General features: G+C 63.9%; 1 protein-coding gene across 4 annotated transcripts in view; it reads right to left on the bottom strand.

Annotated features, from left to right (window-relative positions):
- Nucleotides 1-379: 379 nt before the first annotated feature.
- The window catches only part of Adgrb1 (adhesion G protein-coupled receptor B1), a 62,367-nt gene continuing 36,578 nt past the window's right edge, over nt 380-26,168 (bottom strand). For 2 of the 4 annotated variants that reach the window (XM_076836155.2, XM_076836156.2), the window contains exons 18-30: nt 20,536-20,639; nt 17,982-18,084; nt 17,343-17,493; nt 16,846-16,915; nt 15,658-15,724; nt 13,831-13,916; nt 8,960-9,131; nt 6,863-6,958; nt 5,407-5,446; nt 2,798-3,504; nt 1,797-1,832; nt 1,507-1,614; nt 380-1,147 (exon numbers count right to left, since the gene is read on the bottom strand). In XM_076836155.2, coding sequence (XP_076692270.2) covers nt 950-1,147; nt 1,507-1,614; nt 1,797-1,832; nt 2,798-3,504; nt 5,407-5,446; nt 6,863-6,958; nt 8,960-9,131; nt 13,831-13,916; nt 15,658-15,724; nt 16,846-16,915; nt 17,343-17,493; nt 17,982-18,084; nt 20,536-20,639 — 1,938 coding nt within the window. In that variant the 3' untranslated portion in view covers nt 380-949. Of the gene's footprint in view, nt 1,148-1,506; nt 1,615-1,796; nt 1,833-2,797; nt 3,505-5,391; nt 5,447-6,862; nt 6,959-8,959; nt 9,132-13,830; nt 13,917-15,657; nt 15,725-16,845; nt 16,916-17,342; nt 17,494-17,981; nt 18,085-20,535; nt 20,640-26,168 lie in introns of all 4 variants that reach the window. The other 2 variants (XM_076836157.2, XM_077105578.1) reach the window with 2 other exon arrangements.

The following is a 26,168-nucleotide window of genomic DNA, read 5'->3' as shown; positions in this document are numbered from 1 at the left end:
GCCCAGGGACATGGAGGCCAGTACCCTCCCCTCACAGACCCCCACGTTCCCTCCAATCCCGTCTGGTTTTTTTTCCTTTAAATTACTGCTGTTGGTTGTCCTTCCCGAAGGCGACTCAGGAGACAAGGGGAGTCTGACAGGCCCGGGATCAGGCTGGGGTCAGAGCTGCCTGTCCCCTCCACGGAGGACTGCCGCAGAGGGGCAGGGGCCCACCGTGGGAGTGCCCAGAGTTCCCACCACGGCCTGGACAGGGCGCCTGGGAGCCCGGGCCAGACCCTTGGCTGCCGACGGGGCAGGAGCTGCAGGGCCACTGGGACACGAGGCCAGGAGCAGGCCTGTCCTAGCCAGGCCAGCTGCCGACACAGACAACACACCGCAGTTGGGTTTTTAATTCTTTTTATTGAAGAAAAGAAAAGGAGAGAAAAAATAGATTCCCCACCCTGTGTCTTCCCAAAGTGGGCTTAGTCCTGCCCCTGGGGGCCTCGGGTCAGGGCTGTGCTCTCCGCCTGGGTCTGAGAGGGGCCCAGGGCCCTGGAAGGGAGTGGGGGTCTGGCTGCTTCCCGAGGGGGGGGGGTGTCTAAAAAATGGAGCCAGGCCAGCGGGCCACACGGGCTGGTCCTCTGCAGCGGAGTCTCAGGTGGGCATCCTGGGGACACTGGCCCATCCAGGCCTGTCCGCTGTCCACAGCCCCCTGCCCGCTGGGGCTCGCCCTAGAAGGGCAGAGTCTGAGGCACCTTTGGGCCTCTGGAGCCCTGTGCCTGCCGGGCTGCGCCACCTCCTGTCCTGCGTCTGGCTCTGGTCCCAGCGCGGGCCCTCTGCCTGGCTGTCTGTGCCCTGAGGCCGGGGTGCAGGCCTGGCCTGCGCGTGAGCGTGCCTGTGCCCGTCCTGTGGCCGGAGCGGGCAGAGCAGATCCCTCCTCCTGGCCCAGTGCGGGCCGCCGCCCGCCCACTCAGACCTCCGTCTGGAGGTCGATGATGTCCTGGCCCACCAGCGGGATGGTGGCTCCGGCCTTCTCCCACTCCACGCTCCGCAGCTCCAGGGGCGACGGCGGCAGTGGCTCCAGCTCCTTCTTCACCCAGGCGGGCGTCCCGTGGGCCTTCCGGAGGCTCTCCCAGGGCCGCTTGTTGGGCGTCTGCTGCTTTTCTGGCTGCAGGGCGAGGGGCAGGGGCGCGGGCGACAGGCGGGGTGCAGGGGGGAGGGAGAAGAGGGAGCAGACCAGGTCAGGAGGGGCTTCAGGGAGGGGCTCCATGCACATCTCACCCTACGACTGGCAGGGCCCGGGCTGGCAGGGGAGGGCAGCTTGGAACCCGCCTGCCCCCACCCTGACCACACCCCTGAGCGCCGTGCCAGGCTCACCTGCGTCCTGCCCCTCGGGGTCCAGCCTGGGCCCACCAGGCCGGTCCTCAGGAGAGGCAGAATGAGTGAAGGAGTGAGTGACCAGGTGGGCAGAGTGGGTGTGGACAGCAGGGGAGGCCCCGGGACCCCGTGCCGCCCCCGCCCTCCAACCTTGCTGTCAGGGCCCAGCGCCTCCTTGTCCTTCTCGGCCGCGTGCTGCAGCTTCCGGTTCAGGTCCTGGAACATGTCCTGGTGCCGCTTCCGCGTGTGCATGATCTTCTGCGGAGGGAGGCCACTGTCCTGAGTGGGGACCGGCCAGCCATGCTGCCCATCACCAGCCCCCGGGGACAAGGCCCGCCACCGCCCCAACTCCACCTCCCTGCCCGCCCCAGTGGCCTGAGCTGCCTGGTCAGGGGCTGGGTGTGCCCTGCCTGTCCAGGGAGGGGGACATCAGCACCCACCTCAAAGTCCAGTTCTGCATACCGCGATTTTCGCCGCTGTGGGGACAAGTTTATGCTCATTTGTTACTGGTTCTCTAAGACTCCCAGACCATGAGTCCAGGTCCTCCCTGTGGTGAGGGAGGGCAACCAGCCCCTGTCCTGCCTTCAGGGTCCACGCCAGGCCAGAGGGTGTGCCCCGAGGGCCTGTGTTCTGGGCAGGCTGCCTTTCCCTGGACTCACTAAGGCCAGCGGGGGGCTCGGGAGGTGCAGTGGGGTTGCTGAGGTTGAAGGGAAGCTGACAGCAACAGGCTGGCAGACAGGACAGGAGCAGCTTCCTCCCGACGGCAGGACCCTGGCCAGCACAGCCCTCCTCTCCCGGCCCCAAGGGGCCCGTCTGCCAGCTTCTCTGGAGGCTGCTCCTCCCACCATGCATGTGCCAGGGGCCAGAGTCAGGGCTGGGCAAGGGTGTCCAGCTCAGCCGGACCAGCACATGCTGCCCAGGGTCAGAAGGACTGACGAGGGCCACAAGGCTGGGCTCACCCGAGGATGCACTCGGATCCCAGGCGCATCCCCAGAGGCCGAGAGCCAGAAGGGGCAGCACGTCCCTCAGGCCCTACCCTGACCGGAGTCTCACATCCCACTGGTCAACTCAGACGCCAGGTTGATATGGGGACACTTGCTGCCACACTGCCCGTTCATGAGGAGGCTAGACTCAGCACCCAGGCTGGGGCCTGAGAGGGGACACGGGACAAGAGGCATGGCCAGCATGGGCTGCTAAAAGCTCCCTCTCACTTGGCCTGCTGCCCTGGGAGTGGGCCCAAGGGCAGCGGGTCCTGGCCAGCCCTGCCCGGCCAGTGGTGCAGGTAGAAGCAGCACGGCCCATCTGCTGCTGCTGCTGGGAGCCGGGAGCCTCCCCTGCAGGCCGGGCCGGCCGCCCGTGTCCCCTGGGACGCCCTTAGACACCGTGCTGAGTGCAGCCTGACCCGCTGGCCCCACCAGTTCAGCTGGCCCTGGTACCTCACCTCCAAGGAGCTCACAGACAAGGTGGTGACGTTTTCGTTCTTGGTGACAGTCCCGGAGCTTGGTCCTGGGTGGGCGGAGGGCTCCCCCGTGTCCCCCAGGCTGGGAGGTGCTGGCTCCAGGGTGGGCGGTGGAGGCAGGGGCTGCTGGGGCGGTGGGGGCGGTGGGGGTGGGGGTGGCGGGGGCTGGGCAGGAGGTGCCTCTGGAGGCCCGCTGCCAGGGGGCTCGCGGGTGGGTGGGCTGCGGGTGGGGAAGCCGGCCTCGGGCGCCATGCTCAGGTGTATGAGGCGCGTCTGGGGCATCTGGTCAATGTTGATGCTGTACTTGGGCTCTTCCTTCGGCTTGGGCCGCAGCGTGGCCGTGGCCGTGGGCAGGATCACGTAGCTCGTGTCCAGAGCCTTCTCCTGGGCCCGGCTCAGCTCTGAGTCCAGCTTCTTAAAGATGTCCCCATCGCCAACAAAGGAGGACTTGGGTGCTTTGTCCTTCTTGAGGGTCAGTGAGTGGTTGGGGAAGTCGGGCAGGGGCCCACCAGGGTAGCGGGGCGAGCCATGCAGGTGCAGCTTAGACACGTTGGCCGGGAGGCTGTTGAAGGTGGACGGTGGTCCCTTGGCATGGGCCAGCTTCAGCTTCTCCTCCTCAGGCAGTGATGGCCGCTTGAGCGTGCCTGTGATGGTGGCTGTGCGGCAGGCCGCAATGTCCTTGTTCAGCACTGTGGGGTCATGAGAGGCAGACGGGGGTCAGGCAGGCCCCCAGTGGGAGGGCCCAGACAGGCCAGCACCACTGACCCCGGTCCCACCTGCTGGCTGCCCTGGGGCACTTGCCCCTGACCCAGGTCTGGTGCAGAGCTGGCCAGGGCTCGTATCTTTTCAAGCAAGGCTGGCACCTGGGTGCCCCTCTGCCTGCCCCAGCAAGAAGACAAACAACTGTCACCCACAAGTGGCCTGTCCTAGCAGTTCAGAAGGACAAGCAAGGTGGCCCTACCCAGGAGTGCAGGGACACACCAGTGCGGCAGGTGGAGCAGCCTATTCTGAGGAAGGGGCCCTGGCTGGTCAAGTGTCCCCGCTGCCCAAAGCCTGCTCATAGCTGAGTCGGTGTGGGGAGGACGTGCCAGGATCTGCCCAGGAGGGCAGCAGGCCCAATCCAGGCTCCCAAGCACTCAAGCCTGCTCCCTGATGGACGCCTCCTGCCTCCCAGCACCTGGAGCCTGGACGCCTATGCCTGGCAGGCACCCTCCACTCTGAAGGTCATCTGGTCCCTGGACAGCTGGCCCAGGCTGCCTGCCCTGCGACCGGGGCTTGGCTGGCCCCACCTCCCATCCCACTCCTGATTAACCCGCCTCCACTAGCCATTGGAGGGCCAGAGCTTTCCACCACCCAGCGTCCACAGCAGCCTCTCCACACCCAGTGGTTCCATTCTCTAAAGAGCCAGACCCAACCCGGTGCCCCACCCATACTGGCCTGAGGATGGGCTCCTGTGCATATCCGAGCCAGCCCTGGTGTCCACCAGCTGCTCCCTCCATCCCAGCTCACCAGGACCCACTGGTGTTAGCCACCACCTCCTGGGCGCTCCCCAGGCCCCTTGCAGGGTCCAGCCACCTGCGCCTTCCCTCCTGCAGCTGGCCCCAGCAGGCTGTGCTCCTCCACTGCCCTCTCCACCTGCACCTTCCCCAAGGGTCAAGGCCACCTCAGGAGACACCAGCTGAGGCTGGTCACTCAACAACGTCCCACGCCCCACGGGCCCAGACACCCCATCGCCCGGCTCGGCTTCCTGTGCGGCAGGGCTAGCGTCCAGCACTGTGGACGGGTGGTGTGCCTCCCCTACCTGTGCCCAGCACTGGCTGTGTGGCCCCACCTGCTGGCTGCAAGCCACTCAGAAGGCACCAAGCACTCTGGGGGCCCAGTGCACACCCACGCGGCTGGGGTCCACCTGGCAGCAGCTGACATTCATCACCTGGGACTGTCCCAGCCTCATATCTACCTCTGGAGAAGATGCCCTAAGTACCTGACCAGCCAGAGGGAGCATGATTAGGTGGCCCCTCCACAGAAAAGACTGCCTGCCACTGACCCAGATACCTGGTTCCCAGGACACCACTGGAGGAAGCAGACCTCTGTTATCTGACTCTGGGGGTGGGTTAGGAGCCTCATTAGGCAGATTCTCTTTTTGCTCTTGCTTCCAGGAAGCTCAGCACTAGCCTAGACCCCCAGTGGTGGGTCCTCCTCCCTGCAAGCTCAACCTGCCTCTCCTCAAGGCTTGGACTAATGATGAAGTGAAGGCAACACAGAACAGGGTGCTTGAGGGAGGGTGGGTGGCAGGAGAGGGTGGCGATGGGTGGCAGGGTTTCATGCACAATTCCCAGCCTCGCCGCCCGGGAGGAGGGTGCAGGGAGTCAGGCGGGTGCAGGAGAGCTGGACTGGCCGACCGTCAGGGGCTCAGGGACAGGTTTCTGGAGCGCCCTCAACAGCCCCACAGCGCTCCTGCAGCCTCGGGGGTGTGAGGGACAGGGGCATGTGCCAGCAGAGGGCGAGGACAGATGAGCACACAGACGCTGGGCAAAGAGAAGGAAGCAGTGGGCCGACCCGGCCACCTGCCGTCTCACCTGTCGGTCGCTCACCTGATCTACAGGCCAGATCCACATCCTTCTCAAAGTCAGTCTGCAAGACAGAGGGTGGGCGGGGTGAGGGCCAGCGGGGCAGAGGGGCTACTGCTGCAGGGAGGCCTGGAGGGCCACACACAAGGTGCCCAGGCGCTGACGTGCGGTCACCAGGCGCCCAGGCCACGGCTACTGAGTCCCTGCAGGCCTGAGGGTGGCAGCGTCTTCTGGGCAAGGGTGACTGTGCCTTTGAAGCAGGTGTGGACGTGACTGGGAACAAGTGCTCCCGTCTGTGTCAGTGTTTGTGTGCGTGTTCGCGGGTGGCGTGACAGCGTGAGCGTACATGTGCGTGTTTCCTTGTTTGTTGTTTGCATCTGTGTCTGCAGGCCACCTGTGTTCTTCTAAGCCCCCACGGGACAGCTGGCCAGCCCTGCTGACCGCAGCCTCCAACCCCAGGCCAGGAGCAGCCTCGGGGTCTGGAGCGCCTCCTCTCCTGGGCCCCTGCCATGGTGCTGGGGCTGAGGCAGGAAGGCTAGAGGCCAGGGACAGGCAGAGCAAAGGAGGGACGCCAATGTGGTGACGGCCACCACTGGCCATCCTTTGAGCGGGGGCCTGGTCCCCACGAAAGCAAGGAGGGCAGCAGCCGAGGAGAAGGGAATGACACCCAGACCCACCCTTGGCCTGGGCCCATCCCAGACCCATTCAGAGGCCACAGGGCTCCAGGGGACAATCCAGCCCTTGCTCTCAAACCTGGACGCTCCTTCCCTGCAAACACAGGTCAACAGGAAGATGAATCTTCCCACTGAGGTCAGGGGTTAGCCAGGAGAAGCATCAGGAAGGGGCCGTGTCTCCAAGGGACCCAGTATCTGCCGGAAACCCTGACACTGCCCCTTTCTGGATGGAGAAGCTTAGGCCATCGTGGGGATTTGGAGGCCGGGGCTGGGTGTGGGTGATGCCCGCGGCCGGGAAGCCAGCAGGTGGGGAGCCAGGAGCCTGGGCAAGAGAAGGCCTATGCACGAGCTGCCAGCTCCAGGCCAAGGGCCAGAGGGGCTGGGGGATCCTGGTTGAGCCTTGGGGCACCGGGCTGCCAGGAGTCAGGGTCTGAGGGTGGCGGGCAGTTTCAGTATCCATGGGGGCCTGATGTGGGCAGCTGCACAGAGGCCTGGTGCTCAGGAGGCCCTGAGCTGGTGGCCTTGCAGGGGCCTGTGTGCAGTCCTGGAAGGGGCAGGCTAAGAGCATGGCAGGCGGGCAGGCGGGCAGGGCCTCATGCTCAGCTGGACGTGGGATGGACGCCAGCTCCACCCTTCCCGGCCTGAAGCTCTGGATCGGGGTTCACCTTGGAGAGCCTCAGTTTCCTCAAATGCAAACTGAGCTCAGGGCTCCTCTAATGGGTGCCTCGGCCCAGGGCAGCTCTGGGCCCAGGGAGGACCCTGAGGTTCCCAGTGGGGGTGCCTGTGCCCCCGGCTCCCAGTCCTACCATGAGCTGGGCATGGCCGTTCTGGAAGGAGCCCCCCGAGTCCCCGTTGCCCTCCTCCTGGCGATCCACCACGCGGCACTTCACGGCGTCCTGGACCTGGGGAGGGAGCGGGGAGTGTCAGTGTGCAGCAGGGCCCGGGGACATGGCAGCTCCGGGGTGCCTGGGAAGGGGCAAGCCTGCAGTGGGGGGAGGACTGAGAGGTGTGGTGGAGCAGGGGACAGGACATTCCCACAGCAGGCCATGGCCTCTCCATCTCTGAGACACTCTCGCGCTCTCTGTGGCATAAGAATGAAGAAACCTGGACACTCCACACTGATGCCCATCGTCAGGCCCCTGGCTGAACACTGCAGGCCCTGCTGGCCCGAGTCGGACAAGGACTTCCAGTGGCCTCAGACCTGTCCTTCGTCACCAAAGCCTCTTCTCTGAGGCAGGCAGACGGATGGGGGTCCCTGCAGGTGGACCGGCCTGCTCCTCCTCCAGCAACACTCTCTATTGAAGGGACCTCAGCCATGCGGGTGGGGCTGCAGCTTCTGCCTGTCCTGTCCACGTGGCCAGCAACTGCCAAAGGAGGTGGAGATCAGAGGCCCAGGGGTGCTTCGTGAGGTTCCATGCAGCTCTGAGCCAGGGCCAGGCTCCACGGCGATGCTCTGACGCCCTCTGGGCTCTCTGCCGGCTCCTTGACAGGTCTCAGAGATGTCTGTCCAGCCCCCGCCCCGGCCTCACCCCTGCCACCTCTGCGGCTGCCGCCTTCAGGTCTCAACTCCCAAGCTGCTCTGTCCTTGGGGTGTCCTTGCTCTTTCCTCCTCACAGGCCGCTCCTCTTTGTTCACAAAGCCAAGCAGCCAGGACAGGGGCTGGAGGCAAGACCGTGACCTCGGAGCAGACTGCAGCCCCAAGTCCATGCCGGGCCAGAATGGCTGTTGGCAGGCGGGCCGCCGAGCACCTGGCCATTTGCTGCCGAGAATCAAGGGCACGAGCAGATCTCTGGGGCCAGGCAAGGCACTGGTAGTGCTCAGTGGTCAGGGTGAGTGGCCGTTTGGGATGGCAGGGCGGGGCTTGGGGAGTCCCTTCCTCCCGTGGGGGCTCTTCGGTCCCCCATGCCCTTTCTGCCCGGCTCCTCCCCGAGCAGTTCTCAACCTCAGTGGCCCCTTGACGGGCTGTCAGGGGCGGGGGCTGCAGGCGGGGGCTTCCAGAGGGGCCGCCAGCTGCAGCATGGAACCCGGAACTTTAGGTCCCCTCCTCTTTCCTGCTGGCAAGCTCACGTTTTCCAGGGGGTGGGCTCAGGGTCAGTGTGGACTGACCAAGGGACACTCCACACTGATGCCCATCGTCAGGGCCTTTTGGTGCACCCTTCCTGGGCAGTGCAGCCCAGCTGGGGAGGCCACGTGCCCTGATGTCCAAGAGGGACAGGATCCGCGGCTGCAGAGGGTCCTCCCTTTGGTCTCCTGAGATCCTGGGAGGGGCCCCTCCAGCAGCTCTCTGGGCTTCGGTGGCCGGGAATTAGCTGCCCGCTGCAGTCTGCTCAGGTCATGACCTTCCAGGGCTGGGAGTGCCTCGGCCTCCCTATTCAGTGTCCTCCCTCATCTATGAGCTTCTGAAGAGTCCACTTGCCACTGTCCTAGGAGGTTCTGGGGAGAAGGGGAGGATTGGACCCTTCTTGCCCCCGCAGCCACATCCTGGTTCTGAGCCACATAGGAGTCCAGTCCCTAGGTCACGACGCACGTCCTCCCACACTCCAAGCTCTCAGGGGTCTGGATGTGACCCTTTCTGCTGCCCCCGGCCAACAGGCCACTCAGACTTGGTTGGTCCAGACAATGCCAAGAGCATCTGCTACCAGCTCTCGTGTTCAGCAGGCTCCGCAAGAATGCAGCCCCAGCTGCCTCCGTCACCCTGCACCCTGAGGCCGAGGGTGTCCTGGAAGCTGTCCTGGTCCAAGGCGGCCATTCGTGGCCGCCTTGGCTCTGTGGAACTGCGTGTGGACGCTCCTGCCCGGCCAGGTCCCTGCAGCCGACAGGAGTGGGGGGCCCCAGAAGCGGTGTCTCCTGGCTCCCTCTGCAGGGTGGGCAGGGGCAGGACCTTGGTCCAGAGGGCCACCCACCTCTCGGCGCAGGATGCAGTGCACCATCACAATGACAAAGCCCTCCAGCGAGTCGAAGACCGCGAAGAGGATCTGGAAGAGGGCGGAGCGGCGGTCCGTGACGGCCAGCACAGCCGACATCCAGGTCAGCGCCAGCAGCGGCAGCACCACGCAGGAGCTCCACAGGGAGGCCCTGGGGACGGAGGGCGTCAGCTGCCCCTCCTGCCCGCCTCCCCGCCCCGCCCACCACCCGCACTCGGCCCTGCCCTCTCCCCAGTCGCTGGGGTCCTGGCCCAGGGGCTGCAGCAGAGCCCAGTCAGAGCCTCCCCGAGGCCCAGAGCTCTAAGGGGACCTGGGGACTCAGAAAGAGGTCTCTGGAGCCCTGCGGGGGCCCAGTAAGGTGGGGAAGCTCTCTGGGAGAGTCCCAGGCTCCTCACAGGGCGGGGTGGCCGGCTGGAATGGGTCAGAGGGAGAGGGCAAGGTAGGGAGGCCCCGCGTCCAGCTTCCAGGGCCAGGGAGCGGAGACCCAGGCCTGACAGCAGGGCAGGAGGCCACTGGGGAGGGAGGGAGGGAGGCAGGAACTCAGAAAGGGAGGGACAGAAACTGAGGGACACACAGGTGAGCAGTCAGACAAGCCCAGAGGGCCAGAGGACAGACAGGGACAGACAGGGACAGAGAGACGGCGGCGTTTCCTCCTCTCCGGCTGCGGCTGTGCACCCACCCTTCGGAGCCCAGGGCCCTACCTGTGGACCGGCCTGAGCTGCCCCTGCCCTGCACTCAGCCAGGGACGGGGCACCTTGGCTGCAGGCACACCACCCTGCAGCCCTCTTGCTCCCACAGCAGGGGTGCCACGCTGCCTCAGGGCTGCGGGACACGCAGGAGCAGGCAAATGACCCCGCCCCTGCACTGGGGTGACCCTGGGGGACCTGGGACCAGGGGACCACTGCTGAGTCTGCTGCCTGCCTGGGCCAGGCTCCCGAGCTGCTGGCACTGTGGCACCAGGGCCACTGGCTCCCCTCTCCTTTAGGGGTCACCTTTCTGTCTCCCAGAAAGAGCAGCAGAAGGGCAGCAGGACTGGACAGAGAGTGGCTCTGGGTGTGGGTCAGGGGCAGCAGGCTGCTGGGAAGAGGCTGGGAGGCCTGGAGTTCAGCCAGACAAAGGAGCCCCTAATCAGTGGGGCTTGGCAGAGGTCCTGGACGGTAACACTGCTTGGTGTCTAGAACTGAGGACCCCTGTGGGCCAAGGGGACACTTCCCATCCTCAACCGTCAATCTCAGGGGCCCTGCAGAGCTGGACACACCTGTCCCTCCCCTCCTCCTCTGCCCCAGGCCCAACCCTCATGGCAGGCCAGCCTTATTCCCTTCCCAGGGTGCTGTCCAGGGGGAGCTGCCTGCTCTCAGCCAGCACCTGGTGGGGTGTCCAGGACGGCTCCCTTGCTCCTGCCCCAGCCAGAAGTTCCAGGATCTCAAGGACAGCTCCCTGGTCACCCACCCTCTGGTTCAGGCCAGGAGTGGCCAGGCAGCCTCCACCTCTCCCTCCCCAGACACAGCATAGGCCCCCGAAATTAGGGCTTATGTGACCCTCATGGACCCTCACTACTGCAGACTCCCCTCAAGCACTATTCACTGGGCCTTCTGTGCCAGGCACAGACCCCCAACGCCAGGACCCTAGGCCTGGAGCCTGCCCTGCTGGGTGGGCAGGCAGCCCCTGCCCTTCCCCTCCAGGCTGCACTGCCTGCTCATTCCACATCCCCGAGATGGGCACAGCACGGCACCTGCTGGCCTGCACAAGTGCCCAGGCATCCCCAACGGCTCTGGGCCTCGGTTTCCTACTAAGGTGGAGTGTCTGGCAACCTGTCTTCTCCCTTCCAAAGCAGATGTTCTTGAGTCAGGGGAGCCTCTCTCAGCCCCCCACGTCACCTTCCCTGACTGCCCACAGGGAGCAGCCTCCAGGCCTGACACTTACAGCCCATCTTCCCCAGGCTGGCAGATGGCTTGGGCTTGGGGACCACATGTTACCCCCAGCCTCTGCAGCTTCACCAACACCTCTACCCACAGGCTGAGTCAGATGCCTTGAGGCATGGGGCGATCTGGGCAGAGCTTGGGGGTGCCACCCCACCTCCTGCCTGACCGGGGTTCTCTAGGCTTCCTCAGGCTGCAGCAGAGTTCCCCACGGCCTCCCACCTGGGGTGGGTCCTTCATCCAGCAAGATTGCTGACCCCAAACACCTGGCCCTCCCTGAGCAGGGTGCCCCGTCTCTCAGCCAGCGTGGGACCCAGGCGTGACGGCAGATCACACAGCTTGGCTGGCCTTGTGCCTCCCTCACCCGCCTGTCAGTGCAGGGTAATCCTGCCACATCTCTGCATCCAGCTCGCCACCTGCAGGCCCACGGCCCTGGCCCTCTCTCTTAAGGCTCCTAAAATCCTGGGATCCAGGGCCCAGCTCAGGAAGCAGAGGGGCCTGGTGGGTAAGGGTCTAGGGGCTTGGCCATCACTGTGACTTGAGGAAGCCAGAGGCCTGGACGCTGAACCCTCAAGCCTGCCCACCTGAACCCACACTGCCCAGCACTGCTCAGAGCCTCTCTGAAAGCCAGTCTGCAATCGGCCACTGACTCCAAGCCCGGCCACCCGTTCCCTTGGCTGTGGCTACATCACACACATATGCACACACTCACACACGCACATGCACACCTCTAACACATCTTCACACGTTCAATCACACACACTCATACACTTAGATGCTTATACAACTACACACACCCCACACATGCACGTTCACATCCACCCACTCTCACCTCATGTGACACTAGCACACAGCACACATGCACCCACTCTTACACATGTACACACTAGCACACACAGTGAACATGCCATCACCCTTAGACATGTTCTTGCTCACACTCACATCACAGTTTCACACTCATGCACCCCCACACAGCCCAGGCTCCCTGCCCTCCTGTGCCCATGGAGGCAGGCCAGTGCCTCCTGTGCCCAGGCTCTGGCCAGCAGCATTTTGGGGGTGTGACCAGGAAGCAGTAGCAGCCAGCCCCACATCTGGCCCTGGCCCTCGAGGGGTGGCCGTGCTCCCATCCCCACCACCACTGGCCTGGGTCACTCTGCCTCCCGCCCGCCTTGCTCACGGCACAGAGCCCAATGCCTGGAACATGGAAGAGAGAGCCTGGGGTGGGGGTGAGGCAGGGCAGAGGCCCCGGGGAAACCTGGGGTCAGCGGCCTGGAGAGAGCAAGAACACAGAACACAGACGTGAGTAGGGGCAGGGCGGCAGGCGCCCCGTGGCGGGCAGCAAGGCACTAACACGGCACTGCTGGAGACGTCGCGGGAGGCATCGGCAGCACGGGGGACTCCGCACTCGGCACACTTGAGGGCGCGCCCGAGGGGGGCCTGGGGCAGCTGACTGCAAGTGAAACCAAAGGCTGAAACAGAAGCAAACACGTCTCATGGAAACCCACGGGGCAGAGGAAGACCAGCCAGCGGTCCCCAGGGCTCGTGCCGCCCAGGGCCCTGGCTGGGGACGAGGAGCTGGGTGTGGGCAGGGCTCCTGCTGCCTGGCTGGCAACTGGGTCTGGTGCCCAGGATGAGCTGACGGTAGGCGCATCTCTCCTGGAGTTTGCACAAGCCAGCAAACGCCTGAGGGAGGCCCCTGGGTACGGAAGCTGGGCTGCCTGCTTGCTGAGCAGGGGTAGGCATCCGCCTGCTGTCCCACAGGGGCCAGGCGCTGAGGATGGTAGACGGGGGAGCCCTCCTGTCTGGGAGCTGACCTGGGCAGTGGCCCCTAGTCGTGGAGGTGTGCCACCTCTGCATGAGCACCCAGGGATGTGTGTGCCTTCCACCTCTGTGGCGAGGCCAGGCTACAGCCCAGGAGGCCCAGGCTACAACAATGCCAGCTCCACCAGCTATCTGCCCTCCTAGGCCTCAGCATGCCCAGCCCCAGGGGAGTCGGCTTCAGTGGCAGGCAGGCACGGGCAGCGCTCTGCAACGCAGCCTCTGCACTGCACAGATGCAGCCAGAGTGGCCGTCCTCGGTCCTAGCTGTGCAGCCTAGGGCCGCTCTGGGGTGTGACTGCCCATCCTGGAGCGCGTAAGGTGAGGTGAGCAAGGCCTAGCGGAAGCCTGCCATGACCTCTGTGCCCAGACTGGGAGCCAGGGCCCAGTCACAGGCACACAGCTTGGTGAAGAAGCTCCCAGCCTGCTTGGTGGCTGCCAACCAGGACCAGGGACCAGAACCCACTGGGCACCCCAGGGGAGACTCTGCCGCTTCTGTCCAATGAGGCGAGTAGGAGGAGCCAGGAAGAAAGACAGAGACAGAGAGAAAGAGAGACACCAAGCAAGACTGGCACAGAGGGGAGGGGACAAGGGTGGGGCCCACGAAGATGCCAGTGGCAGGACAGACAGGCAGCAGGCAGAGGGAGGGAGGAGGGCTCACAGGGGCAGGGCGGGCTCCCCCCAACTCTGGCTGTGGCCAGCCTGCCCACCAGAGCACCACACACTGTGCCCTCTGAAGGAGCATGAGTCCTGATGTCCCTTCCTCCCGTGATGAAGCCCACAAGAACAGAGTCAGCTGCACAGACAGGGCCACACGGCCAGCCTGGTGGGGAAGGGTGCCCCACCACCCAGAGCCCAGCACAGGAGGGTCTCTGTGAGCAGTTTCGCTGTTCCTGGGGATCCTGAGGGCCCCGCCCTGTCACCATCAGATGGGGAACTGAGGCACAGGGCGAGGCAGCAGCAGCTGTGTCTACGCTTCAGTCCCCCCTGCCTGGGCCCCCACCCCTGCAGCGCCAAGCTGAGTGATGGGCACCTCCATCTGTGGGCTCAGGGTGGGTGGGCTCTGGGACTGGCAGCCCAGAGTGTGCAGGGTGCCACAGCGGCCCAGGCCTACCCTGCCCGCTCCTTCAGCTTCTTGTCGGTGATGCCATCTTTGGACACGAGTTTGTTGAACACCAGGATCCCAATCACCATGTTCACCTGCCAGACAGACAGCAGAGGTGTGGGCAGCGCCACCCACGCGCTCCAGCCAACAGCGGCCACACCCTGGGGCCCTCAGCTCAAGGGCCACCTCCAGTGCTTCCACCAGGTGGCCTCCAGTGCCAGCCAGGCGAGGGGCCTCAGTGGGCCCAGTCCAGCTGCTGTCCGTGCAGAACCTCGCCTCCTCCCCTCCCAGTGCTCCACGGTCAGGGAACTCACCTCAGACACTCTCTCTAGCCCATCCTGGGGACCCCCTCTGACCTCTCTGCTCTCACCTTGCTCACCACCTCCCCTGGGCACCCGCATCCTGGGAGGTTCTGGGCTCAGGTATGTCTCCCATGCTGCTCCCCAAGCTACCACCAAGACAAAAGTCATTCCCAGAGGGCCCACACGAGTCCGTGCCCAGGGGTCCCTAGGGTCTGCCTCTGCTGGAATGAGACATGTCCCAACTCACACATAACGCCACACCCCACTCACTGCAGGAGAGCTCCCCGGGGCCCCACTCTACAGAAGGAACCTGGGCTACCCCACCCAGAGGCCAGCGCTGCTGACGCTGTCCCCATTGCTTTGCAGGCTCAGGATCCCACACAGGGACTGCCCACTGGAGCTCCGAGAACAGGAAGTTCCCAGGAGACACAGCGAGGGAGCACCTGGCCTAGGTAAGGCCATCCTTCCTGGGCACCTCACTGGCTGCCAGGACCACGTCAGAGACGTGCAGCAGGCCCTGGACCAGCCACCCGCCTGCAGAAACTGCGCTGGGCCCTGTCATGAAGGGTCCTTAGGCCGGGTCCATAGCACACAGGACCAGCAGGGATGGTCCCTGACTCTTCAGCCCCCTCCCTGGTCCCCAGGTACCTGCCATTAAACAATGCCTGGTGTTGCTGGCCAAGGCCACTGTGGATGCCCTGCTCCAGCCCCTCCCACTCGGGCACCTTCAAGGAATAAAGAACAGGAATTCTGGTGGCCAGGCCTGTGAGAAGGGCCTGGGACTACCTGTGGAAGCCTCCCACATTGGCACTGACACAGCCCAGGATCCCCCAACCCATGCCCTGCAGGATCTGCCATCCAGTGCCCAGCGTCCACCTGTCTGACACATTCAGCGTGTGCTGTGCCCCACCAGAAGGTGGGGAGGGGGAATAGGGGTCAGAGACAGAGAAGTGCCCACCCCAAGCTGGACCTAGCATCTTGATGCTCTCCTCCTAGCAGCACCAGGAGGCAGGCATAGGAGCTGGGCTCAGAGCTGGGTGGGCCCAGCAGAGGCCAGCGACCCTAAGCAGGTCCTCCAGTCCCAGTCCCCCAGTCCATCTGCTTGGGGACACCACCCTTGGGCACAAGGTGCTAGTTTTATGTCTCTCACAAAACAAATGGACAGGAAACTTGAGGACCATGAAGGGAGGATCCCTGGCACCTACTAAGGGGAAGCCCTGGCCTCTGTGCCCAGCTCTAAAAGCTGTGTGGTGGGCACACATGCGGAGTCCTGGCCTGCATGTTCCCAGCGGCTCCAGCTGTCTGTCTGTCCATCTGCCCCCACCCACCCCTCACTCGCCAAGCCTGCTCGGACCTCCTGACAGGTGTACGGGGCCACGGTCAGGCCAGCTGTGCACAGGGACCCAGTAAGCACCCTGGGGGCAAGGTTGAAGCATGGCAGCAGGAGCTGCCCACTCCAAGGTCAGGGCTACCCCAGGTGGGCACTCCCAGGTCAGCCAAGGATGAGGAAGAAGCCCAGGCACAGGGTCAGTACCAGCACAACGGCAGCAGCTGGTCCCACGAAGGCGTACAGAAGTCCCCCCTCCAGGGAGAGCCAGCAGCTGCAGGGAGAGAGGCTGTGAGGACCGCCTGCCCTCTAGGACAAGAGGAGCAGCACCTAGTGAGCACCTCCTGCATACAGGGCACTTCACACACTTGGCTTTGCGATCCCCGGGAGCCCCAGAGGGCCAATGTCATCCCTGCTTCAGATGGAAGAAGGCCCAGCACAGGGGACACGCCTGCTCAGAACCACACGGCAGGGCCCAGGCCAGCAAGACCAAGGTCCTCCTGCTCTGGTCACGACGCACCTGGCCTGGCCCTTCCCACTTATCAGCCCCACACCCCGCTCACTGGAAACCACCAGGTGCCCACAGAACCATCCCTGTGAGACACTGGGGTGCTACAGGGCATCCCCTCTGGCCGGCAAGTGTCCACGGAGCACACTCACCTTCACCCTTGAGAACCCACCGCAGCTTCCCCACCTGCCCCTCCACTCATCTCTGGGGCAGGGCCACATTCCCGCCCGGCACTCACCCCGCTGGGTTCCAAGCCATCTGCACTGAAGCCTGGCCCCGCGCAGCCCGCTCAGGGCTCCCCAGCATGCTGCCGCTACACCCTGGGCCCCACAGAGCCACGCCGCTCTGCCCAGGGGGCCTCGCTCCCCACTCTGCCCACCCCAGATCCCCTCCTGAGCCCAGGCCCTCTTCCCCACCAGGGGACCCATAGCGCCTTTAAGATAAGCCCCAAGGGCCCCAGCTCAGCATTTAAGGCTCCCAGGACCTGGCCCAGATGATCCTTTAAAAGGTCCTCAGAGACTCCATCTGTGAAGTGGACCCTGCCCCCGCCTTGCCCCAAAGGCTCATGGGAGGGAACCTGCTGAGCTGTTGGGTGGGGGGGCTCAACACCTGTGGAGGGTGCCGAGGCCAGGGGACTATGCCCCAACAAGAAGGTGCACTTGAGGGTCTGCTGGCCCCACCCATTTCTCTCAACCCACTGCCCACAGCTGGGCAGGAGCCAGGGCCTGCTTGAAGGCTCAGCTTTCACCCAGGGCCCGCCCTCCCAGAGTCTCCCTGGGACAGCACCCGGCCAGACAGAGCAGAGGGCATGGCAGCCCTCACCCTCCCGGACGGTCAGAAGTCAGGGATCCGGGCCGTGTCACCATGTCCCCACCTCCCTGACTCACTAGTTCATCGTGCTGTACCCTCTGGCCTTGGTGAATCCCACAGAAATGGCCACCACCAGCGCAGGGAGCCCTGCAGAAGGACAGAAGAGCCGGTTGGCCATGCTGAGCCCTGCTGAGGGCGCAGCAGGGACATGTCTCAAACCCCAGAGGACAGTGTGTGAGGGGTGGACAGGAGGTCTCTGAAGGAGAGGGCTGCAGGACAGGACGGCCAGGCACACCTGGGTCTCACGGAGCCAGGAGGCATGTTTTGTGTAAGCCTGTTCTAAGTACTGCTCAGAACACTCCTGCTGAAGGTCACCTTGAACTGGGCAATCTGAATGGACCCGGCAAAGAGGGAGGAGCCCCAGGGCCCAGGAAGACTCACAAGGGGAGGGCGGGTGGAGAGGGCTGCAGGACAGGAAGGAGAGCAGGGGCCAGGAGGGAGGGTGGAGGAGGCTCAGAGAGGGCAGCCCACCCGCTGGCCAACACCCGCAGAGGCCCGCCCTGTGGACGCTCACCCCAGCCCAGGCAGAGGAAGCGCTTGCGGATGAGCCGGTTCCGCAGGCGGCCGGTGACCGCCATGTAGGACTGCCAGGCCTCGGTGAGCACCCAGCAGAAGGAGGAGAGGAAGAAGAAGTGCAGAAAGGCCGCCACCAGCGTGCACACCACCTGGGGGCGGGCAGGGCGGGCAGGGCTGGGCAGGCGCTCGCCGCCCCTGGTGCCAGCGCCCCCAGCACCCAGCGTCCCCAGCTGTGACCAGGCCAAGTCCCCAAGCAGGAAGCACTGAGGGGTGACCCAGTCCCTGCCGAGATGGGTGCTGAAACCTAAGGCTGAGGGTGGGTGACTGCCAGGGACAGATCCCTCCTCCCAGCTTCTACCAGACGCCAGCCCAGGAGCCCACTCATGCAATGCCTCTGTCCCCTACAGGTTGGGGTGGCTCCTTGAGGAAGAAGAGGCTCCCACCTGAGGTCTGAGCCTGCCATGTTTAGTGGGAGGGGGCAGCAGGACGGGGCACTGAGGAAGGGCAAACCAGCATCCCACTGTGAGCTTCCAGACTCACGGCTGGCTGGAGGAGGCCCCTGCTGCGGGACCACCCACCCCACCCGGAGACACTGGAAGACACTGGGACGTGCACATGACGGCACAAGGCCACCTACCTTGTTGCGGGTCTGAGTCTGCCCAATGAGGATGAGGGCATTGGAAGAGATGATGGACAGACAGAAGTTGATGAGGATGACTGACCGCTCTGAGCGGATATACCTGTGGGAGAATATGGGCCTGAGGTTAGCCTTCTCTTCTTAAGAGCTAGGGTCCTTACCCCAAGACCAGGGCCCTACCTACCTCCTCCACGCAGTCACTGTCACCATCACCACCACTATTCCCTCACTGCTTCAATAACACCACAACCACCACCATCACACCATTAGTACCACCCCATCACTCCCACCCCCATCACTGTCACCACCACCACAACCATCCCCACCATCCACTCCCACCACCACCATCATCACCACAACCTCTCCACTCCCACCACCACCACCATTACCACAACCTCTCCACTCCCACCACCACCATCATTACCACAACCTCACCACTCCCACCACCACCATCATTACCACAACCTCACCACTCCCACCACCACCATCATCACCACAACCTCTCCACTCCCACCACCACCATCATTACCACAACCTCTCCACTCCCACCACCACCACCACCATCACTGTCACCACCACAAACCTCACCACCACCATCACCAGCAGCAGTATCTCCACCACCATGACCACCACCATCAGGATCAGTCCCACCATCATCACCACCACTACCACCACAACCGTCACCACCACCACCAGCACCCGTATCACCACTACCACTATCACTATCACCATTACAATCACCATCACAACGATCATCACTTCCACCATGATCGTATCACCATCACACCACCTTCACCACACTACCCCTATAACCACCAATACCACCACCACCATCACCTCACCACTACCATCACTATCACCACAACAACCATCACTACTGCCACCATTCTATCATCATCACCTCCACTGCCACCACAACTACCAACTCTACAACCCCCACCACCATCATCACCATCACCACCATCACATCAACACAATTATCACCATCACCATCAGTACCATCATCACTACCAACACCATCACATCACCATTACCACTATCACCACCACTATCACCATCATCACCGTCACCACCACAACCACCATATCAACACCATTATCACCACCACCATCACCATCAGTACCACCATCACTACCAACACCATCCACCATTATCACTATCACCATCACCACCAACACCGTAATTACATTGCCATTGTCACCACCATCGTCACCACGAGCCCTTGGTACCTAGATCCACTCAGGTGGAGAGCAGAAGGTATATGGCTGAGCTTTGGGGGGCCCTGACCAGCTCGGAAGTGCTATATGACCTTGGGTATTTCATATCCCTCTCTGGATCCCGCTTCCTCATGGACCCATCAGAACTGTCCCTGCCTGCAGCTGACGGGGCATTGGGACAGTCAGTAGGGCTCTGAGGAAGGTGCTTTGACAACCTCAGGAGCAAAAGCTCTGTGAGCCAGAGCTGGAGCTCGGGGCCCCCCAGCCCCAACCTCAAACTTCTGGGGGCCCCAGTTCCCAGGGGAAGAGCTATGGGGACACCGATGCCGCGGCTCCCTGCAGATCCCAGGGGAGGAGCAGAGGATGCTCTGCTCTGGGGCAGGATAGCGGAGGGTGCCTGCTGCTAATGGCGACCCAGTCACCAGGAGAGCGCCTGTCTCCCTCCCCACCCAGCCCGCACTGACCTCTTACTGCCTGACCCCAGGCGGTGGCCAGGCCATCAGTTCCAATTACTGGCTGACAACTTGCTGCCTGAAGAGCAGAAGGGGCCAGGCGCAGGGGCTGCACACCCTCTGGACATCCTGGGTGGCCGCCTTGCCAGCGACCTTGAGCTTACCCTTCTTGCTGTAAGCTACTTGATGGGTGGGGACCAGGGAGGCCTAGATTTAGATGGTAGGGAGACTGGCCACTCAGCCACCTGGTCACAGACCTTCAGTTAAGGACACACCGCTGTGACTACCCAGCTCCATGTTCTGACCCAAGCCTGCATCCGCCATGGCCCCACCCCTGCGTGCACACCACCTGGTGTGCATGGGGTGGACAGACGGGGCCCATCGCAGGCCTGGGGTTCTTGTGCTGAGCCCCTGTGGCCTCGAGGGAAGGAGCGTGGGGCAGGGCAGCGGGAGAGGTTCAGGGCCCTGAGCCTGGTCCCAGGCTGTGGTCCCAGGAGCTATGACCTTGCAGGTCCCACGTGAGGACACACAGGGGTATTAGGTGACCAAGAGGACTTGGTGGGCAAGGGGCAGGTGCTTCACGTGCACCTGCCGTGGGGCTTGGGGTGGGCATCCATCATAGAGTGTGTCAGAAGAAACAGGCACCTCTGTAGTGCGGACCCAGCTGAAGCAAGGTGTGGCCACACATCCACCCTGCGCTGCTTCAGTGGGACAGGGACACTTGTGTATGTGGACACAGCAATAAGAAACAGAAAACAGGTGTGGGCGGGCTGTGCAGAGGGCCGCTGGGGCCGCAGGCGGAGGAGAGGCGGGACACAGGTCCTGGGAGGCGATGGAGCTCGGGGCCCACCTCCCCCAGCCAGGCATCCCGGGGTGGGCACCCACCTCCACACGGACACGTAGATGATGACCAGCAGGAGCAGGGTGAGGGACGACACGCCACAGCCCACGATGAGCGTCACGGACGGCACAGGTGCCTTCTCCATGTTCTAGGTGTGGGAGTGCAGGGTGAGCAAGGGTCTCCGTGCTGCAGGGCCCGAGGCGGCTGACCACCCACACTCAAGGTCCCAGGGTCTGCACTGCTGCCTGTCCCTGAAGGGGCTCTGGGCCCTTGAGGGGAGCCCCACGGTGTCATTACAGTCTCATGGCAAGCCCCCAGAGCCCCTCAGCTGCCATGGCGCCGAGGACCCAAGTTCAGGACCTCCTGTGCCGGTGGGTCAGGAGCAAAGGCTCCCCCCACAGAAAGCTCTCGGGCCCTGAGCCTCCGGAGCCTCTGCTGTGCACAAGCCCAGCCACCCCTCCTCCCACAGCCCCAGCAAAGCTCTGCTCCCTTCTCCCTCCTGCCCTGCTCTGGCTGGCACCTCAGTTTACCCCCACGTCACAGCTGTCCCTGCTTGTCCCCACCTCAGGGCCTTTGCTGCAGGGCGTCCCTCTACCTGGAGTACGATCCCCTGGTCCAGGGGGCTGGCACCTTGGCCATCTGATCTCAGTGTACCCCTTGGGGGCAGGGCCAAGCTGCCCCTCACTCCCCCCCATGTACCCAGTGTACTCATAGAAGGACACGGTGACCCTGTGCAGCCCACCATCCATGCCGTGAGCCTCCTGTACCCCAGCAAGCGTGAGGAACTGAGGGACCCTCGGCCCCTGCCAGCCTGCCGCCCCGGGCTCTCGGGGAGAGGAGGAGTGAGGGGCAGCTGGGCGGGAAGGCGGCCTGGGGAGGGGCTTCTTACGGGCCCCTCCATCCCGAAGATGGCTGGCACTGGCCGCTCTCAGACCTTTTCACCTGACACTGGCCACCCCGAGGCTCCTCCTGGTGCCTCAGCACCCGGGCCTGCTCCGTCCACTGCAACCTGGCTCCCCAGCCCCCAGCCGCCCAGGCTGCCCCTGCTCTCCACACCCCTGGCCTGCTCCTCCCCACATGCAGCACGACCACCTCCCGGGCAGCCTGCCTGCCCCTGGTCTTGTGGTTGTCACCCTGACCCGCACAGAGGCTGTCAGACTTCCTGGCCCAGGAATAGGAGGGGAGGGCGCCATCTGGGAAAACCGAGGACACTGTCCAGGGCCACCCAGGCAGCCAGGGGTCTGGCAGGGCAGCAGGCCAGCTCACAGACCCGGGACTCCCCATGGAGCTGGGGTCCTGGGGCAGACAGGGCACGGCCATGGCCAGAGCTCCTGGCTCTAGGATGAGCTCATCTTGGAACTCACGGGATGACCTCAGCGTCCAGTGTGTCCCCAGCCCCTGGCTCCCCGGGAGCTGTCCTCAGTGCCTTCGCCCTAGACGGGACACCCAGACGACTCTAGGGTCAGCTGTCCTCATGTCTTCTTGGGCACACCTGGCCCTCAGAGCCCTTCTGCCCTGGGCCCAGAGCACCCCTGAGCTCTGGCCCCCGGGACCCACCTTCCTGCAGACCTTGTCGCAAAGCCTTGGGCTTTGGCTGCCCCGATCTCTACCCAGGCACCAGGAGGAGCTCTGCTGTGAGGTCCTTACCACTTGGGCTTGTCCCCCGACCCCAGCAACTCCACGCTCCCCCCCATGTTTCTCCAGACCCCTCCCACCAGGCCAGAGTGAGCCTGGTGTAGCCTATTTGGGGCTCCATCCTGGGGTGACACAGACCACAGGTCCCACATGCCTAGGCACATGCTGACCCGAGACAGACACAGTGCCTCGCACAGGCACAAGGGCACTGGCCTCCTTGGGTGGCAGTCCCTAGCACACCTGGCTCCTCACAGCGCTGGGGACCTTTGCCACATGTCCTGGCTGTCCTCAGGCTCTGCAGGAGACCCAGACCACCAGCCAGGGGGTCTCACCTCCCCAACCCTGCGTTAGCTGTCCCACAGCACGTTGACACTCTCCTCGGGAGCGCTGCTCCTGGAAGCAGTGACCCCCGGGGTTAGTCCATGACCTCTCACTTCCCCAGCGGGAAACCTGCACCGGGCTGGGAGGCCAGGTGGACAGGGATGTGTGGGCAGGTGGCCTCAGCAAACAGTCCAAGGCCCTGAGCAGGCCACAGGCGGCTAAGCAACTGTCTCGCGCCTGTGCCATGCTGGCTCCAGCCCTGACCTCTGGCCATCTGCCCCGTCTGCCCTCTGTAGGCCTGGCCGTCGCCAGCCTGCCAGCTCCCCCACCTGCCCCTCCCCACCTGGCATCGGTCACTCCTGACAGCCTTGCCCAGCGCTGGGTGCTATGGCACAGGGAGAGGCCACGGCCCCAGGACCAAGGGTGCCGAGGACCTCCAGCCTCATCAGGAGGGCCGGCTGAGACCTCACGGCTGAGGGACTAGCCCCAGCTCCCACAGAGCAGGCCCACAACCAGGCCCCCACTGGAGGCCAGCTCCTCCGCCAGGCTCAGCACCGCCCTGGGGCCTTTGCACAGGCTGCTCTGCTGCCCCGCGCTCTTCCCCTGACCTTCACGCGGCTGACCCTTCTCAGCGAAGTCACCTCCTCACAGGCCCTCCCTGAACACTTCGTCTGAACCCACCTCCTGGGTCCACCCCAAATGCCAATGGCTCTTCTTGTCACTGCCGTTTCCACCACATGCACTCCCTTCCCTCATCTTCTCCCAAGTCCCCTATACACCTTGCGTCCCTGAGACTGACTTCCACCCTGCAGTGACATCTTCCCTGGTACTGCTCCCACACCATCTGTGGCTCCCTTTTGCTCACAAGGCTGACCCAACTCCAGCTAGCATACTAAACCCTGAACTCTGTCACATCCTGAGCCTCCCCAGGTCACACCCTGATCCCTGAACTAGAGTCACGTGCTGAGCCTTCATCCCAGTCACATTCCGGGCCTGATCCTGGTTGCACACAGCTGGGACCTGGCCACAACTCGCTAGCACAGCTGGAGGCCCACTGCAGACGCAGGACAAAACTGTCCTTTATGACCATTTACTCCGTGCCAGGCTGTGTCAAGAGCCATAAATACATCACCTAGTTTGATCTCTGCTGCAGCTCCAGGACAGGTGGCGTCGGCCCACGCACAGGTGTGACTCAGAGCCGTTACTCAACCTGCCGCGGGCAGCGGCAGCCCAGCCTCTGCACCCACCCTGGCTCTGGGCCTGCTTTGGGGCTCCTGGGTTTTGCCCACCCTAGCTCCCAGGGTGCAGCGCCGGCACCAGACCTCGACCACCATCTCAGGCCCTGGTTTGGGTGGCAGTCCCTGAGAGCCACCCTATGCCTGGGCACCACAGCCTCTGCCCACTCAGACCCAACTCCCCACATGCAGCACACCCATCCAGCCAAGGCGGGAGCCCAGCCAGTGTGGGAGCAGCACCCGTCTCTCCCTGTGGCCACCAGCTCAGCCCCAGCCACTGCCCCACCTGCCTGAGGTTCTACCTTGCTCCCATGGGATCCTGCAGCACCTGGACCCCACTGCCATCTTGCCCCCAGGTCCTCTGCACCGGCTCCCGCTGCTCACCTCTGGAGGGAGCAGAGCCAGCCCCTGGGCCCAGCCTCGATGGTGCGGTGCTCTCTGCCCCAAGCCTCTTGCCTCCCGCGTGTACCAAGCAGTGTTGTGCCTTCCTCTCCCTCCCAGGATGGCTGTCACTACCCCCGACAAAACTCAGGTGAACCCTGTGCACCCACCAGGACTCTGCTCTGAACCCTCCCTGGGCACTTCCCTAGACCCCACCCAGGAGGGATAGAGGCTGCTGCTGTGGCCCCAGAGCTCACCAGCCTTCCCTCCGCCAGCCTGGGCTGCCCAGGACTGGCTAAGCATGTCTGCTGTCCACATCAGCCTGGGCCCTCCACACTCTGGAGAAGGCCAGTGCAAGGTGGGACGGGGCAGTAGGGTGGGTGAGAAGGCAGCGAGGGGTCTGATGTTAGTGAGCACTGGGCAGAGGCCATGCCTGCCCTGGTTCCTTCTGGTCAGTTTCCCTCTGAGCTGAGGCCTGGGCCCAGCACCGGGAGCCCAAATGGAGCAAGATAGCCAAGCAGAGCTGACTACCATCCCATCTTGCAGATGAGGACACTGGGGCTCTGAGAGGCACACAACCAGCTGAGTCCCAAGGTTAGTGTGTGGCCCTGCGGCCACTGCCAGCTCCTGTGCCCACAGCCTCAGCTGCTCTGTCTGGGGACAGGTTGCCCCACACTGTGACTGCTGACCTGATGCTAGAAGCCCCCACCCCAGAAGTGCCCCTGATCACTGCCACAGCAACCAGGAATGCAGCACCTTGTCTCCCACTCCCGCCCACCAAGAGCAGCCTCCATTCTCTTCCCTTATAGGCACCCGGCTCAGGTCAGCTCTGCTTGGAATGCCCGAAACCCCTCCGCTCAGTCCCACAGTGAGAGAGCACTGCCCCCAGTCACCACGAGCCCTGGGCACAGGACAGAGTTCCTCCACATTACGGGGGAAACCAAGCTCAGAGGGATCAAACAGGCCACAGTGGGCAGAGGCAAGCCCGAGCCTGCAGACCCCCACACTGGCTCGACGGCCGGGGGCTAGAGGGGAAGCAGGACTGCAGCCCATTCCGCTTCTCCCTGCCCTGTCCTGCTCACACTGCCCAGGGACAGCAGCCCCTAGAGCCCACGGCTGGCACCGTGCTGCGTGCATCAGCCATGTGGGAGCCCCAGGAAAGCCATGCAGAGGCAGCTGCTGCCTTCGTGTTGACGGCCTCTATGCAGAAAGTCACCTCTTCCAGGGAGTCTTCAGGTGGACCTGCTGCTGCCCCCAGGCCCTGCCCACCTGAGGGTCCTGCCTGCAGGAAGGCCAGGAACACAGACCATGTCTGGCCCAGGCCCACCGCAAAGCCGTGAGTGAGTTCCTCCTCAGGTCTCAGTTTTCCTGCCGGTCAATGGAGGAGCTTAGTAGCAATGACCTAAGATGTCCCACTTGGGTCTAACCCTGGGGAGGGAAGGGTCGGACTCTAGCTGGCAGTACCAACTGCCAGACTTCTAGAGACAAAGGTGGCGGCCAGAGTGTCCTGAGAGGCCCACAGATCTCCTCCCAAGGAACCTGGGTTCTGTGAGGGGTAAGCCATGCCTCTCAAATACCCAGGATCTGGGACCACTCCAACCTGCCACCTTGGACCCTTCCACACTAGGTCTGGGCAGAGCAAAGAACTGGGGGCTTATTCCCTCCTTGGTGGGCCTGCCTGGCCGACTGGTCTGCAAGGGAGGGCCTGGCCTTCCTGGGGCAGCTGGGTGCAGCTCAGTCAGCCCTGGGGTGAGGAGAGAGCCCACCAGCCCCAGTGAGGCTGGGCCAGCGCCCAGGGCCCCAGCCAGCAGGCTGCCCCAGATGCAGTCTCCATGGGAACCGACAGCCCCCACAAGAATCACAGGAACAAAAAGGAGGCCCAGAGATGACGGGGCCTGCCTGAGGACTTGGGCCAGGCCCAGCAGCCTCTGCCACCCCCAGAGCCCTGCCTGGGGACACAGCCACCTCCGCAGACCGGGCTCCATCTGGGTGGGTGCAGAAGGGCTCCAAGAAGGTAGCAGCACACCCTCCTCCTTGTCCTGGGCAGCCAGCGGCGAAGTGAAGGGGCATGCCAAGCCCCCAGCCCCAGGCGCCCCAGGGCCAGC

Source organism: Callospermophilus lateralis, chromosome 16 (genome assembly GCF_048772815.1).
Source record: "Callospermophilus lateralis isolate mCalLat2 chromosome 16, mCalLat2.hap1, whole genome shotgun sequence".
Lineage (NCBI taxonomy): Eukaryota > Metazoa > Chordata > Mammalia > Rodentia > Sciuridae > Callospermophilus > Callospermophilus lateralis.
Note: the sequence above shows the minus strand (reverse complement) of the source record. Positions and strands in the feature narration are given on the sequence as shown.